This window comes from Astatotilapia calliptera, chromosome 16 (genome assembly GCF_900246225.1).
Source record: "Astatotilapia calliptera chromosome 16, fAstCal1.2, whole genome shotgun sequence".
Lineage (NCBI taxonomy): Eukaryota > Metazoa > Chordata > Actinopteri > Cichliformes > Cichlidae > Astatotilapia > Astatotilapia calliptera.
In genome coordinates this window covers 7,188,820-7,206,268 of record NC_039317.1, presented here as the reverse complement: position 1 = coordinate 7,206,268, position 17,449 = coordinate 7,188,820, and the positions used below count along the sequence as shown (strand labels likewise).

Here is a 17,449-nt window from a genome sequence, read left to right as displayed (position 1 = left end):
AACACTTGAAAGGAATGCGATAGTGTATTGGAAAACACTCCTAATTCACTTCATATTATGCCCACACTGAAGGGAATATATACATACATATTATATGTATACCATTACATATATAGGACCACTTTAAACATAGTAAATGTCCCTCAGTAGTCATGTAGGAAGTGTTTCTCACATCTCTGTAGGCTGACAAGTGTAAAGTAAAATTATTAATATAAAAGATTCAATACTGTACACAGGCTGTATAAACAATCTTTCCAGTTAACATAAGTTATGTTACAATTTACATTTTCTAATTTAATGTGTTTTATAATTTTGCAGTTTGAAACTATTATGTTATATATATATATATGTTGCCAGTCAGCAGTTTAAAAGTCACCTCAAATCATGTCAGATTCTTAATTCAGTGCATGCTTATACTAACTTAAAATGAGAGATTATCTGTTCACTTAGCTAACATTCATAATTTTATGTCTGCAACAAATTAGAGAAATCTTACACAGAAGGGTGCTCATAGAGAATGCTAAAACCAAAGCTCTTTTTCTCAAATTAAAAATGAAGCAATTGAGAAATTCGCCTACATTTATTGCTTTCTTCTTTTGCACGTGATCCACCTCTCCGACAAATTGCACTGAAAACACACTCTCCACCCTGACGGGAGGAAAAAGCACGTCTGGCTGTAACTTTTATTGCACTGAATTTAAAGTCCTTTTTTTGATTACATTATCTCTGATCATTTAGTACTGCAAACAGTGTGTCTCCTTATTGCCAATATTGATGTTTGGCTGATATATTGGTTCATCACTCACCGTACCCTAAAGGAAATCATAGACATAAGAAGCCCAACTAGCTTTCATCTGCTTTTATTCACTAGGATTCAGATTGCTGTCCTCCTGTTAACCAGAGACAACTGGCAGGGCAACAGCGACACAAACAGCCAAACGGAGAGAAAGAAAAATCAGTCAAAAACTGGAAGCACTGTTGCTGAATATATGGAGTTTTGTATTCTTGTACCTTGAAAATCAACACTTCTTAATATTAATTTCCATTGCAAAGTTTTAATTTTAAAATAGTATTCATTCTTATTTTCACTGAGCAATATTCATATAGACTGATATTTAGTCTCTGTGAGCTGTCCACACACTGAGAGCCGGATATGTGAGGCGATGTTGGTGTGTGTTTATACCTGAAATCTGACCTGAGCTGCCATCCTACTTATTACAGTGTCTCTAAATATGCACCAGCAGAGCCACACTTCCTGCGAGCAAACTGGACTCAGTGAAGCCTGTGTGAAACTCTGAACCCCCCTGGAGGAACTTCTTTGTCAGATAAAAAAAAGTGGGTGACACTTTGTGAGTCTCTCTGAGATACTACTTGTTATAGTCCCTCTTCTCCCTCCTGTTTCCTGCCTCCCTCTCCCCTCTCTGTCTCTCTTTCTGTTATGTTAAGTAGCAGGCCTGCTTTCTGTCTGCCACTCTGTCCTCCTTGGGTTTCAATTCCAAACATGGTTATCCTTCTAGGGCCCTATCGACTCCCCCCCTCGCCTCCCTTATCCCTTTCTCTTCCAGCTGGTGGCTCTACGGTGCAGGCCAGAGGGTGAGAAAAAGAGACAGAAAAGCACAGCAAGAAAGACTACGGGAAAACTTGGAAGGGAAAGACGGGAGAAGCCAGAGGAGAGAGGAAGGGACGCATGATGAGAGGAGAAGAAACAGAGGAAACCCATTCCAGCTGTGTTTCTGCAACAAATAGAGTCGTGATAATATCTTCATGGTGAAGAATTTTCTGCCGCTGCACGCCAAGGGAACAAGCAATTACCTCTGACATTTTTGGTCAGTATCAGGCTGTTTATTTTTAATCAAGCTGTAATCCAAACAGATGATCTAGTAATAGGACAGAAACAGCACTTAGTTTGAGTGGAAAACAAGTCTTATTGGTCCCTTCTTAAAAAAAAACAACCACAAAACAAACAAACTTTGCTTTGTGCACCAAGAACCTTTCCAGAACTTATTCGAAAAGATTTAAACATGAGTGCAGACAACTCTAGCCTGCTGGACAGCCTGCTCTTTCCCCCTCTCTGCGATGGCTGGAGCAACAACACAGAGGGAGCCATCTACCAGTTGGGTAACACCATCCTGTTTCTGGGCTACATGGGAGGAAGCGGGGCCTACGGGTGCCTCTTCATCTTCGGCTTCCTTTGTCCCGGTTTCCTGTGTCTTCTTCTGTGGGGATTGCTTACAGTGTGCGGCCTGGATGTCTTCACCTGGAACCTGCTTCTACTGCTGGTCTGCTTGCTTCAGCTCTGTCACCTCCTTTACCGGCTGCACCAGGAGGGCATACGAGGTGAGGAGCTGGCCTCCCTCTACCAGGCGGTCTACCTGCCCCTGGGCGTGCCTGTCCAGGTGTTCAAGGAGATTGCAAAGGCTTTTGAGAACAAGGTGCTGGAGCTGAAAGCAGGAGAGACTTATGCTGTGGAGGGAAAGACCCCCATTGACCGGCTCTCCTTTCTGCTTTCTGGAAGGTGAGTGAGTGGGCAATGTGTTTGTGTGTCTGTGTGCACAGACGATTACACTTTGACACACATCTCCAAGATGGCACGCACCTAAAGTGTGGCCGTAAAACACATGTAGCACTACATTTTATTATATCGTCTTGTGATGCACCACTTTAAGTTGCTAAGATCCCTGCTTTATGACTCCTGGTGGAGGCGTTTTACAGAAAAATCAGGCTAATGAAGTGGCAATCAGCAGGAAAAAGCTAATCCGAGAGCTAATAAAAAGAACTGACACAGTAATATTCATACATAAAAATACAAACACAACCTATCTCAAAATGTTGTGAATACACACATAGCTACTGCTTTTACTTTTTTTTGGTGGTATTCACATCTTCGATTTTGCTAGCTGTAGTAGTGTTGTAGAGTGATTGTTATCACGGATTGTATCTTACTGTATCGCATTGAGGGTTCTGTGAATCCCCAAACACCTGCATGATAAAAGAAAAATACTTGTAGGTAAAGCTCTTTTTAAAAGTAGAAATAAGCTGCAAACACCAAATCTGTATCACCTTTGAGGGTGATGCAGGGAACATGTTGGAGACTGTGAGTCTTACCAAAACTGCCATAGCTGTGTGCAATGAACTTGCAGTCTCATTGTCTTTGAAACGGTTTCTCTAAAGATGGTGGCCACCTGCATTTAGCTGAAACCAGTTGCAAATCAAGCAATATACCAATAAAATGGCAATTGGGCAGTCGTTCTGTGATAATATGGCGATTAAATATGAAGAATCAGCAAAAATCCCAAAATGATACAGGGTCTCAGTGGTCTTTTTGCAATATATTGGAACATAATTGCAATATAACCAGTTGGCAACCAGTTGATTCAGCCTTTCTACAGTATTTAAAACATTACTGGTGCAAGCTGACTCAGACTAATTGCAAACTGTTGGCAGTTTGTCTGCATTTATAAATTAGAAGGCAACGATTTGCAAACCTTCTCTAATGAATCTGAGTGACTGCAGTCAGTCAGAGCTGGACTGTAGCTGTGTTGAGACAGGTTGCCTTCCACCAGGTGACCTGTCCATTCACCTTGCAATCAAAAGTGGTTGACCATTTGGTCTGTGCAACTACTTGCAATCAGTCTCTTTAGTGTAATCAAAGGGCAGCTACCAATTTCCAGTTGCATTGAGGTTGCTGTTCTATTTTTAATCCAGTGTGACCGAGCCTTTGCCCAGTTACAGAGCCACTTGGCATGGAACAACAATAACATTCATTAGAATTCAATTTTCACTATTTTTCAAGCTCTGATTTCTTCTCCTTTTTCTCTGTTTTTTTAATTTGGAATTTATCTGCTTAAATGTCCTCGCTGGTTAGTAAAAAATGATGAAAATGAGGGCAATGATAATAAAACAATACAGTAGTTTTGTCTGTTAATTAAAAACACAGAGCACCCTAACCAACAGTGATGTTAAAAACAAAAACTTTGCACCTTTATTATTGGGCCTATATGCACATGCAGGCTAACAGTTGCAAAGATGCTGTAGTATTCTTTATTTTCGATGTAGAAACTCAAATGCATGCAGACACAATCTGCATGAGTGCTTTGCATTGTTGTGCAGACATTCTGTCCACATACTGCCACAGAGTGTTGAGATAATAAAGTCACTTTAGTAGGCAAAGTTAATAAGAGTGCTGTAACAGACCGAATAAATGAAGCAGAAGGTGCTTAAAGAATGTCAATTTATACCGCAGGCTTACATTTTTCCAATACTGGGAACCCCCCCTCCATAACATCACATAAATATTTAAAAGTAAACTTAATTAATGACTCTGAGACTGTTGGCAGTACATATCTGTCCTCTTCCTCCAAACATCCTCAAAGCAGAGCTGCATTAGATCTCACAGTCCTGGAAGCTACACAAGAGAAATGTTGTAAACAGAGTATTTTTGTCTGTGACTCACTGGTGTGTCGTCCCCCTGCTCACTGCCAGCTGGTTAAATCATATCTTTGTGCTCCCGACAGGAGAGTGACACTGACTGCTCCTCTTACCTTAAATTAAATGTTGGCCACGGTGCTGACAGCTCTGAGTTTACAAGCCAAATTTGGAACTACGAGCAAATGAGCTAAACGTTTCCTTTCTTACGCTGTGAATTCTTGGCAAAGATTTCCGTTTTATTTTTCTATTCATCTGCATCTTCTGATTTGCCAGAAACACGTATTATTACTGTTGTGTTGGAAAGCCTTTCTTTTCTGTGCAATTCATGAGTAATTTTCAAAGCCAGATGCTTGATATGGTTGTATTCCACAGCCAAATACATATGTGACCTCTCATTTAAAAACAGTGGACATAAATCTGCATCTTTTGGGAAGATTTGGAAAGGTTTAGCAAGTTGTAGGAACCTGGTTTTATGTATTTGCTCCCCTTCAGGAACAACAGTTAATCAAATCGGGGAAACAGAACTCTGGAGTAAGCCTGTGTCCACAAAATCTGGACCATATAGTACATATGCCAAAGTGCCAGCAGTGCACTGACACTTTTAAAATGGGATTCCCCAATTGAAATACCTTTGGTTGTGCCTTGAGGGTAATTAATGCAACAACACTCTGGAAAATAGCTTGCAATTAACACCTATTGTTTTGAAGTGTCTAAATAAATGCTTCTAGCAGTTTTAGCACACAGTAATAGGCTCTAGAGAGAAATCCATTAACATAATAACAGTGATACAGCTTTTTCCAATACAAATGTCTTTGTAATCTGGGCTTGCCTTAGCTTGCCCTCATCAGGTTGTAGTGACTTCAGATTTGACTTTAGATTTAGTCAGATGACCGAATATACACGATAGTCCCATCATTGATATGAACACGTTCAGCCTACAGTGAATGAAGAACAAAACACAATAAAGTTGTCGTGCATAGAGAAATAATTGGTCCTTGAAATGAAAGAATCATGTGTTAATTTAAAACAAACAAACAAACAAAGTAGTAGTGGTGCCGCAGCACATGTGGGAATGACTTGAATTAAAATCTTTTGCAAGAAACCTCAGGACAAAAAATCCCTGCACACGATTGTTTATTAGAGCTGCTAATTCTAAGTAATAGGTCCCGTTTCTCAACCTATTTGAAAACTTACTTCATTTGATTAGTAATAACATACTTAACCTCTGTCCACTAAAGTCCGGTAGCTTGTCTGCGGCAGGTATTTCTGCCCACATCCACCTCCAGCGTCTTAGACCTGCTGTGACCTCCAACTCTCTCTGCTGTCATTATCACTTCTTAATCCCGTTTCCCTTTTTAACCTTGTATCTGTTGCTCTCTGTCTCAGGATCAACGTGTCTTTGGAGGGCCAGTTTCTGCATTACATCCACCGACACCAGTTCCTCGACTCTCCCGAGTGGGAGTCTCTTAGACCAAACGAGGAGGGAAAGTTCCAGGTACAGTGTCTTTATGCATGCTCAATCATCCAGGTAAGGAAATCCCAAAAATCTGATTCTGTTCACCTGGACTTGGCATTTTTTAGCGGGTGAAACGTTTCGTCATTCATCCAAGTGACTTCTTCAGTCTCATCTGACTGCAGGTTTCCCCAGCTGTACATTTGCATAATGACCAACACTAGCATCACTGACCAACAATGGGCTGTGAGGTCAGTTTCTTGATGCTAATTGCCCAAATTGTCATGACCATTGATCAACAACCAAATACAGGACACTGATGCAGTTTCTGCTTAATTCTGTAAATCTCAGGCGTGGAAGTAAAATCAACTTGAAAAGCTGTCACTGAATGAGCTTGAATGAGGAACCAGAAGTGGATATCAAGTTGTGTTTTTTGCCGTCCATCACACTCAGCATCTCACTGATAAGCTGAACAGGGAAAAGCAGGGAAACATATCCTGTTGCATTTGATTGGTTCAGTTAAAGTAGAAACAAGGCCTCGAAATCTTGTTGGACGTTTGGGTGGTGCTTTAGTTTTAAGGGGCTTTCAGACAGGGAGGGTGTGCCATCTGATGAGGTGGACTAATACAAGCAGAGGTGTATGGGCTGCTTTCATTATCATTTAATTAGCAGTTTTTTTATTTATTTATTGTGTTTAAAATGTTACAAAACGGTAAAATATAATAAATGTCACCCTGAGGACATTATTTAATTAGATCAACAGTTTAAAACCAAAAGATATTTAATTTATCATTATATTTAAAAGTATCAGCAAATACACTGATCATTTTAAAACAATTATAATTGCACTTGTAATAAATAGTTATATTTTACGAATTACATCTAGTAGCTTTTTTTTAACCTTCAAGGCTACATTACAAACCCAACTGTCAATGAATGAAGTAGAGTGGCAAGGGAGATCTTATTCGCAGCTCTTCGGATACAGGAGCTTGGTGAGGAACTCTCAGTGTGACATTTTAACACAATTACCCATTTAGCAGGCTCAGAGTAGTCCATAAACTCAATATAATTCACAAAGTGACCTGCTGTGCAGGCAGTAGTTATTATAAGATAGTCAGTGTGACTTCTGATTTATGCATTAGACTTTGATAAATATTGGCTTGTTATTTTGTTTAGTCTTTTAAAGCACAAGTCATAAGATCGGGGTGGCGCTGACCGAGGAACTCAGGAATACTCACATCCAACTTATCAATAATGAGTTAGCCACAAATGAAGTGTACCTATTAATTATTCTACTTTAAATGTGACATTAAAATGTAGAAAATGTTCTGCAATAAACAACTGACTGAGACGATTAACTCCTAAAAAAATGAAGTCACAAAGCTACGGTGACTCTGAAAGATCAAACGCACTGCAACCGAAGAAAACGTTGTCAAATAGAAAACACTCCAAATGCAAAGGAAGCTGAATAAAAAAAGATGAATTAATCACAGCATAAGTGACAGAACAGGCTAACACTAAACGACTGATAGCAAAGATGTTTCCACAGTATTACTTCTCTTGTGTTTTGTATGCTTTGGTAGCGTTTTTCTGTTTGCTGGTGTTTTCTTAGGTTGCAGTGTGTTTGACCTCTCAGGCCACCAAACAAATCTGAAACACGTCCATTTTCTTACAGACATCTATGCAACTGGACTCTCTTTGCAACTAGGTGTCGCCCCCTGATGGTCACTAAAAAGAATCGAGGTTTCAGGCACTTACACTTTTTCTTTCTTTCTTTCTTTCTTTCTTTCTTTCTTTCTTTCTTTCTTTCTTTCTTTCTTTCTTTCTTTCTTTCTTTCTTTCTTTCTTTCTTTCTTTCTTTCTTTACATTTATTTTACCTGGAAGCTTTGTCAGTATGCGGTGCTTTGGGAATGAGAATATGTCGGTGAGGCTATTGCTCCAGTGCTTGCAAGCAAAACCAGAGCCAGCTTCTAATGACGTTGTTCCATGCTGCTAATAGTGGTCAAATGTTCTAAAGTGCCTCTTTTATACACTGATAGTATGGTGTGTCATTCATTCTGCCCAGGTGACCCTGACAGCAGAGGAAGATTCCCGTTACATCTCATGGCGTCGCCGCCGCCTCTACATGGTGATATCAAAGGATCGCTACATCGCCCGTCTCTTCTCTGTAATGCTGGGACACGACATTGCTGAAAAGCTCTACAACCTCAACAACAAGCTCTACATCAAAAGTGGCGTGTTGTTGGACATCCGCCTGCCAAGCCTCTACCACGTGCTGGCTCCTGCCTCGCAGGGCAGTGAGGGTGGCAGCGGTAGTGATGGAGGCCCTGCCAGGGAGCAACAAACTGAACAGCAGTGCCAAGACCCAGAGCTCACCTACCAGATGCCTGACAGATCTAAACCTCAGCCTCTCCAGCCCAAACCTCAGGGACCAATGAAGACAGCCGTGGAAGAACCCTTGCATGACCCTTATCACCCTTCCTGGGCGTCTGACCCGGAGCTGCCCATTGGTGAGGACTCCACCAGCCTAGTCCTGGAGGACTTTGCTGATGTGGCGGGCTCCTTAACGGATTATGGCAGTGAGAGGGAATATTTGAGGTAGAGAGGGAGGGTGCTGGAGCTAACACACGGGGGCACCACTTAAGCTACATGTAAGTACCGCACCTGGGCGAAGGGTTGCATGGGGTGGTGTGTGTGCATGGAAGGCTTGTGGTACACATTTGTTACTAACCCGGCTTTGTGTTGCAATATAATCATATTAATCATTATAATGATAATGACTGATATGATAATTAATATAATCATTATTTTATTCAACATTAGTGGACCTATTACTCTTACTCCTCATTTTTGTCATATATATGTTGGTAGATGGCGGATGCTCTTATTAAACAAGTCTCAAATGAGAAAGTCATCAAGTAATCCTTGTGAGTCAAAAGTTGAGGGCAAGAAGTTTTACCCATCGTGGATCTTTATGATGTCAAAGAGAGAACATATTCATAATATGGTTATCGTAGTCCCACCCATGTGCTGTTTAAACCTTCTGTTTGTGAGGAGTAGCCAGTCAGGCACTAAAACAACTTGTTTCAGAGCGTGGATGAACTGAGGGGCTGCACAAAGGCCCAGTGAAAGATACAAGGATACAGATGTGTTTGGATTTTTGTAGGGTCTTTACCTTTCAAGATAAAGCACCTTGAGATGACTGCTGTTGTGATTTGGTTCCATATAAAAATAAAACTGAACTCAATTCTAAAGTTTATATCCAGGCATCATGGGCATGGTAATTTTGGGCTTGATTTTTTTTTTCCAGAGTGGAATGATTATACAGCACACGTCTTTAATGACAATCAAAAACAAGAATTGGGTGCACAACTTTGAATTTTGGATACATACAACCCATTGACAAGCTTCTGGCACAGTTCTGGTTGGGTATTTGACCACCTTTCTGGCTGATTTTAAATTGCTTAATATCCTGGCATGGATCTGACCATTAAGCATGAGGTTGAGGTTGAAATCCATTCCAGAATCTTAATGTTAGCCTGATTTATCCCTTCCAAGTTGAAGTTGAAGAATCTGGAGATACTCTTCCTTGTTTATTATTTCACATGATGGTCCAACCATCTTGGTTGACAGTTGGTAAAGTGTCTTTAGGTCTGAAAACCTTGCGACTCCTGTAAACATACCTCGTCATTGTGGAAAAATAGTTTAATCTTTGTCTCGTCTGAACGAAAAACTTTGGCTTGTTTATGTGAGAAGCTGCAAATTTCAGTCAAGCTCATTTTGGAGCAAGGCTTCTTTTTGGTCATGACCCTGACCCTGAGATGAGAGGAAGTTGGTTAACAGTTTGCAGTTTACTTCCAGAGCTTGGCAACATGATGACACATTGAATAAATGGTCTGGTTCTTATATATTGCTTCCACTTTCACTTGAGCACTCAAAGTGCTCTGTAACTTGAAAAAGGGGAACAGCTTGTACTTTGGTACTGTTCTTTGAACTGATGATCCTGGAATCTGCAGTTGTTTAGAAATTGCTCCATTAAGTTTCTGGAATGGCTTTCCCAAAGCCTTGACCTCAACTTTTGAAATTTGTTGAATACACTTAAAAACTGGGTCTGTGCCAAGACACCAACCAATTTCAATGAACTCTACCAAGTCTGACAAGAAGAGTGGTCACATATCCACATAGTTATATGTGAGAAGCTTATTGATGGCTACCAAAAGCATCTGGTTGAGATTAAACTTTTAACATTTAACCAAACATTAGTAAACGGTGCATGTATACTTTTAACCATGTGTTGATTAGAGAAAAAACAAAAAACAATCCATCCAATTCTTGTTTTGTAAAGACATTAAAGAGCTATTCTACCCTGGAAAAATAACAGTTCACATCTGCCTCGACATCAAGCCCATGTTGAGTGTATGTAAACGTCTGACCACAACTATAAATATGTGTAAACAAGGAAAATCTACTCTAGTAGAGTCTCAGAATAAAAATATGAGTCCATTTGAGTGTTTGTTTTGGTTGTACATTCATTTTAAGTATTTCCATTTTCACTGCATTTAACAAGAATTAGTGTGGTTTTAATTTTACCTTATTTACATTACGACAGATCAACAGCTCAAATGACCCAAAAACACATTCAAAGGTTAATTATATAAAATCTGACAAGTCTCAGCCATCCAATATTCTGCCTAGATGTTCATGGATTAATAACAATAAATTATAATATTATTGTTAATAATTATATATTATATATTAATTATTTATAATTATATTATTAACACACTGAAGGGAAGGGAATAATAAATACTTTTACTTTGAAAGTGCATAAAAGTTTTACATGTAAAGTTATACATATATGACTTTGTATTACATATGTATTCTTTTGTATTAAAGTACATATGTGAAAAGTATGTGTGTATATATGACCTAAGAATATCCTAAAAAGAAAATCACATTTATGAGGTTCAAAGTTCATTTTTTGACCTCAGAAACAGGAGCTTGGAAATTCAAGTGAAGGTGTTTCTACTTAAACATAAAAAATCAAATCAAAGGTCTGTAATTCCTTGACAACTGGACACGTTTTTCTATTATTAAATAGATACATGTGCATTATTAGCAAATGTGCTAAGATTAGGTCAAATTGAAGGCTTATCAATTAGAAAAAAAAATTAAATTACAGCTAGCACACAGTTAATAGTTTGGATCGCTTAATTTAGCCAACATTTGTTCAATGCACCATCACATCATCCAGCACTAGCGAAACAGGTGATTTAAAAGGTCATTTTGCTCTAAAGTTGACTCTTTTCCCCTTATTTCATTTATCTTGAGAGGAATTCTTTTGCATTTAAAAGTATTCAACATATACAATAAATCTGACTAATCATTGCACTTGTATTTTTTTTGTTAAAAACTTTCTAACTAGTTCATGCTCATGGTAGATTGCCATTAAATGGTGGCTGGAATTCTTTTCTGCTGGCCTCCTCCCATGCTTTAAAATCAGAACTCCCTCCCTGCCAGCTGCTATGCATTAGTGTGCTTTGGCCACACAGCTCACATGCTTAGTTATGTCTGGCACAGTTAGCAGAGTTAAACTTGTTCTCTGTAAATAGTGAAAACACTTTAACAAATGAACATAGAGTGGGCCCACTGTGGTTGTAGACAGTCGATCGGGCCTTGTGTGTGGGTGTATTTTCCGTGTGTGTGTGTGTGTCTGTGGGGAATTGTTTCTTTCCTTTCTCATCTGTCTCATTACATGATGATGAGGCTTTGTTGAGGTTGGTCAGGCACCAGCTGTGTCCTTATCTGACGAGGATTAGAGCTTGTAAATTTAGGGGATGTTCAGAAAATTCCGTGCCATGCTATTAATCCAGTGTCCCCACCCTTTGGCTTTCTGTCTGCTTATCTGTTCACCCCTCCCCTCCATCTCTGTCTGCCCTGCCCAATCACAGGTGGAGGATCACGTTTCACAGCTGGACAGTGGAGTCAGTGTCAGGCTTGGGTTGCACAGCAGCTGTGAAGCAGCAGGTCAAATCTGTCATAGCTGCAGCATACCTCTCAGTTCAGATTGGAGTCAATGACTTCAAAGCGGGTTGGACAAGCAATCATATGCTCACAAAATTTCAAAAATCAGGACACTACAAGGAAAGAAATCCTCTTCTTGCACACAAATGTATCATAGTCATCGCATCTGTGGGTCTGTGTGTGAGTGGATGAGCAACCGTAAACTGAAATGGAACTGAAGAAAAACATAAGCCGTTTGCTCCTCTGAATCACAGCAGGCAGTGACCAGCATTCAACATTCACATTCATGACATTAATAATATGAACACAGAACAAGTATACTGCAGATATTTGCCGTGTAGTGTCTGGCTATTTACAGGCAAGCACAGTAGTTTCTTGAGAGTGTAAATGCTAAAATCCACTCAAGTATTCAAGAGGGAAAAGGGTCAACAACCTTTTGAACAGGGGTCTCGAACTCCAGACCTCAAGGGCCGGTGTCCTGCAGGTTTTAGATGTGCCCTTGATCCAACACAGCTGATTCAAAAGGCTAAATTATCTCCTCAACATGTCTTGAAGTTCTTCAGAGGCCTGGTAATGAACTAATCATTTGATTCAGGTCTGTTGACCCAGGGTGAGATCTAAAACCTGCAGGACACTGGCCCTCGAGGCCTGGAGTTGCCCAGCCCTGCTTTTGAACCTAGACAAATGGAAAGGTTTAATGCATGCCCATTATTTTGTTTTATAACCTACATGATAAGGGCATCAAGGCAGCTAGTGCAGTGACCATAGGGTGCACATAGTCAATTCTATATAGTTAAGTTAATTAGCATTTAATGAAATTATGACCAACCTAGGGAATCTCAGTTTGGTTCTTCTGGTATTATTTTCACCCGTGACTCCTTGCAGCAGTTTTGGGGAACTCCAGGCCTCAAGGGCCGATGTCCCTGCAGGTTTCAGATCTCACCCTGGGTCACATGATTAGTTCATTACCAGGCTTCTCGAAGTAATTTAGCCATTTAGATCAGCTGTGTTGGATCAAGGACACATCTAAAACCTGCAGGACACCGGCCCTTGAGGCCTGGAGTTCCCCGCCCCTGACTTAGTGCCACAGTGTCTCTTTGTACTGCAAAACTGTAGCGCTAGATTGGACATCCTTGGGTATCACAGAAAAGAAATACTTGGGGCAATCAAATATTGACAATTTTTCTTGCAATTAATGAGAAAATTTAAAATATAAATTGGAGGCGGGTAAGAGTCAGTGACAAGGAAGCTGTTGAACCTATAAAAAGAAGGGGGGGTTACTTCAATGAATGTGTCATCCTTGATAATCCTTGAAAAACTGCACCGGCTGCATTTAACAAAATAAATAAATCATGGCCAGGACCCAGCACAGAGGTGCCCACCTTGTCTGGACGAAGTTAAACTTAGAAATATGTTCTCATATCCTACAAGTAACAAACTGCTGACTATCAGTAAAACTCCAGTTTAAATGAGTGTTTCCTGAGGACACTATACAAGGAACTACAAAGGTAGCTTTGAGTATTTTGGCACACACTGAGACAGATTTCATCTCATCTGTGCAAGAACTGTTACATCTGTGTGGCTTACATCAAAACGAAGGCCAAAGGTGACAATTGGTGGGTGTTATTGCCTTTAGAGTTTTATGACAGAAAAGCTTCCTAACAGCTGGTTAACATCATGAAAAGGCCCTAGTGGTTTTGGTGCCTAAATCTAACCACAAATTAACTGAGAAAAAAAAAAGCCAACCACGTCTAAAATAGAAATAAGACCAACATTTAGTTTCACCAAGGAAACAACACTGCTGCAAAAATCTAGTGCTTGTCAAGGGATCCACTACAACCAAATGCACTCTGTCTACTAGTAAGGCTTTTTTGGCAGACATCCCTTAAACTTCTCTCAGCAGCCAGTTGGTATCCAAGAACATCATGCCACGTGTGATCCTGTTACAAGAGTATCTCTAGTTTGCTACTTATTACTGTTTCACTTTATAGGAGCGCAACATGTTTTCGTCATCTGTAATGCAATTAGGAAATTGGTGTGGACACGAGTTTGCTGCAAGATCGCATCCATCTTAACTTAATGGAACTAAATTTAAGCTTTGATGTTGGCTTTGCAGGAGGTGATGGGAATCTACCACCTCGATTCCAGAGGGTCAGAGCGCCGCTGGCTCCCACTGAAACCCCTAAACTGTGAGACGTCTCTCCTGGAAACACTACTATACCATCTCCTCCTCTTTCTCTGTTCCTGTTCTTCAGTCCAGAGTATGAAGAATATAAATTCTTAACATTTAACTATTTGAATTAAAATTTAAGTCATACAACAAACCTTACTGACATCTTTTAACAGTTTGACATATTATTTAGGAGTGTTAACATTTTCCTTGTTACCATTTAGTCTTTAGGCCTTTAGGCCATGCTATCCCAAAATACAGTGACCCTGAGAGCGTAAATGACCTACAACCTAAGACAACACTGGCAAGCACAAAAATGCTGCAAAAAGCCAAAACAAAACACAGAAGTTGAATAAAACATGAAGGAAGTGAATAAAACTCAACAGATATTAAAGTAGAAAAAAACAAAATCTCACAACATAAGTGTTTTTTGGGAGACAATAATTTGTGAAAGTGACAGAAACCTAAACATGAAGGATTGCACTGAGACTCGTTTAAAAGAAGCGGAAAATTTATTTGTGTTGTGAGGGAGAAAAGTTGGAAGGTAATGTGTTTTAATCGCATGCTTCATACAGTACTGTAGATACATGTTTGCTACTAGCCATAGTAGCAGAAGTCAGGTTCAGTGTGCGCCGGTTATTTTGTTGTAGAATTTTGCAGTGATCCTACGGCCACAGTACACGGTGCACATGGTCAATTGTGTGTGTGAAACAGCCAAAATTATGCTTCACAATTAATATTTTTATGCTAATTAGCATGTAATGCAATTATAGCTAAGCTAGTGAATCTCAATTTGGGCCTTCTCGTATTATTTTGCTTGCGATGTTACTGACCCCATTGAAAAATGTTTCAGTGGTAAATCTCTTCAGCAAACAAAAACTTATTTCTGTTGTGAGGGAGAAAATGATCCAGGTAATGTGTGTTTTAATTGCATGATTCATGTAATACTGTAGCGACATGTTTGCTATTAGCCGTTGACTGTTAGCTTGGCACTTTTGCAGCTATTCTGTCACTTTAATGTCTTCCAAAAAACAGTATTTTGTGAGGGTATTTTTTGTTGTTGTTTTGGTAAGCTTTTGCAGTGTTTTTCCACTTTATTTTTTTCTGTTTTGCTAATGCTAATTAGCGCTTCCATTGTGTTCTTTTGTGCTTTTGCTACATTTTTCCATTTGCTGGTGTTTTCTTCAGTTGCAGTGTATCTGATCTTTCATGGCCTCTCTACCACGAGTCTGAAATCTGCCTTTAACATTTTAAATACAATAGACTATAAAATCACATGTTTAACAAATTAAAAGACTCAGAGAAAGATCTCTCCAGCAGACATGCTATCTTGCTGATATTTTATCAACATGTCCTCATCTATGAATTAGGCCCCAAATAAAATCATATTTACACTATCATATTGATTGGCACTGTAGAACTGAGGACAGGCAGCCTTCACTTTGTTACCTACCAGCACATTTAATGTCTAAGATGTCATTTCATATTATGTGACTAAATTTGCTTACATTTCAGATTGGAACTGTTTTTTATTCAGATTTGATTTTCACGTGATTTAATGTTACATTTCACTTTGGAAATTTGCTTCACAAATAAATAATAATTATTTTAATGAATGTTGATGTAATGTAGGAGGGTTGCTGCACATTTTCTGGGTCTGATTTTAAATAGCTTTGACAATACATGATTTAAGTTATGAAACAGCTTAACATTGGCAGATGTACATTACAATCAAATCTTCCTTCAAGCTCTGGAAAGCATTTGGCTTTGTATCCTTGATCTTTTCAGACCTGTCTGGAACATTTTACCTGCCAACTGGTTCTGTTGTCTTCTACCATTTCACTGCAATGTTTTGATGTGTCATGTTTAGATTAGTGATCAGATTACCAAATTCATCCTTTTACATGCTCTCTGGTGGATATATATTAGAAGCCTGATTTTTTAAAAATGTTTTTAAACATTGGTGTGTTTAATACACAGGCATAATGTGAATCACGGTATTTGTGTGTTATTGAATTCAAAAGACGAGTGATGAGACTAAAATGAAGTCTAAGTATTTAGAAAACATTCTTTCATGGGGCCAAGATTTCTCCAGATGATTTAAGTTGTTTATTTTCTGACTGTTAGCTTCCTGTCATATCTGTCCCAACCGCACTATGTAGCACTGTGATGATGCTCAAAATGATTTATGTTCCACCCCCAAAAAGTCAAAGTACACACAGATTCACCTCAGTGCAAAAGGACAAATCCTGAAATCAGGAGAAAAGAAAGACATGGTTAAGAGTTTGTTGCTGCATTTAATGCTAAAAGAACAAAAAACAAGGGTTTAGGATGTGAAACTAGACTGTTTGGTTTCATTAACACTTCAACGCTTTAGTGAGTATAGGCAAAAAAGAAAGATAATTATAATATTAATAATATTGTACCAGAAATACTGATAATGTAAATAACCTTTTCCCCCCCAGTTTTAGTCATGATGTTAGAAAATATAAGGCTCAGCCCCCTGAGGTTGAACTCCAATGATATTTTCTCAAAATTAAACAAGGTATAAAAATGTGAAACCATCTCTGTGTTAGTATCTTCATAGGTCAGATTGCTGCACACTATGCACTTTTCAATTGTTGTCGAGGAGATCATTCTCTTTAGAAGTCACACAACTGCACAAGGTCGTGGGACCACCGAGCTCCCCGTTTGATGTTGATGTTGTTCACACACACAGGATCTTTGCGCCTGAAAGAATAAAACAAAAACACACACTTGTGCAAAACAGACTTTAGTCCAAGTGAATATATGTAGCATATTCATTGTAAGAATCCAGTAACTGTTTAGGAATCACTGACATTTTTATATGCAGTGCCCATTTTCTGAGGCTCAAAAGTAACTGGACAATTGATAAACAGTTTTTATGGCCAAATGAGCCCCGTTTCCTATAATTCCATGACAAATTAAGCAGATCCTGGAGACTATGCCAGCATCCCAGCTATCACAGGGAGAGAAGCGAGGTGCACCCTGGACAGCTCACCAGTCTAGCATTTGAAAATTTGAAGAAGAAAGAAAATTTTTTAGAAATGATCTTAAACAAATAAAGGAGGACTTTACTGCCCAATCAGCAGTACCAGCAAAAGACCATGGAAGACAGAAGAAGTAGATGACTGGAAAATTATTATCAAGGTAAAGAAAAACATCTGAGTCAAGAACACTCTCAGGGAGGTAGACACATAACCAGGGGTGCACATAAGTGGTCCACAGGTGTGCATGCGATGTCAAAATAAAAGACGCGCACCAGATAAGAAGTTGCAATGCGCGATTGCGTACATAAGACATTTCCTCCTCTCTTAAACCCCATTAACTCCTTTAAGCAGTTACTTTGGTG

The 17,449-nt window shown here is 39.3% G+C and overlaps 2 protein-coding genes across 7 annotated transcripts in view; one reads left to right on the top strand and one right to left on the bottom strand.

Annotated features, from left to right (window-relative positions):
• The first annotated feature begins 1,172 nt into the window (after window positions 1-1,172).
• On the top strand, window positions 1,173-16,637 carry popdc2 (popeye domain cAMP effector 2). 5 transcript variants are annotated; one of them, XM_026144630.1, is made up of 5 exons: window positions 1,173-1,335; window positions 1,566-2,515; window positions 5,815-5,923; window positions 7,948-8,533; window positions 14,023-14,086. In XM_026144630.1, exons 2-4 carry the CDS (start codon window positions 2,022-2,024, stop codon window positions 8,482-8,484), a joined length of 1,140 nt encoding a protein of 379 aa, XP_026000415.1. In that variant the 5' UTR covers window positions 1,173-1,335; window positions 1,566-2,021; the 3' UTR covers window positions 8,485-8,533; window positions 14,023-14,086. The 5 variants fall into 5 exon arrangements, with proteins under 5 accessions (XP_026000415.1, XP_026000413.1, XP_026000414.1 ...); XM_026144628.1 differs by having other exon boundaries at window positions 1,518-2,515; XM_026144629.1 differs by having other exon boundaries at window positions 1,173-1,349; window positions 1,518-2,515.
• pla1a (phospholipase A1 member A) overlaps window positions 16,354-17,449 on the bottom strand; it is a 14,419-nt gene continuing 13,323 nt past the window's right edge. For both annotated transcript variants that reach the window (XM_026144615.1, XM_026144616.1), the window contains exon 11: window positions 16,354-16,806. In XM_026144615.1, coding sequence (XP_026000400.1) covers window positions 16,719-16,806 — 88 coding nt within the window. In that variant the 3' untranslated portion in view covers window positions 16,354-16,718. The remainder of the gene's footprint in view (window positions 16,807-17,449) is intronic.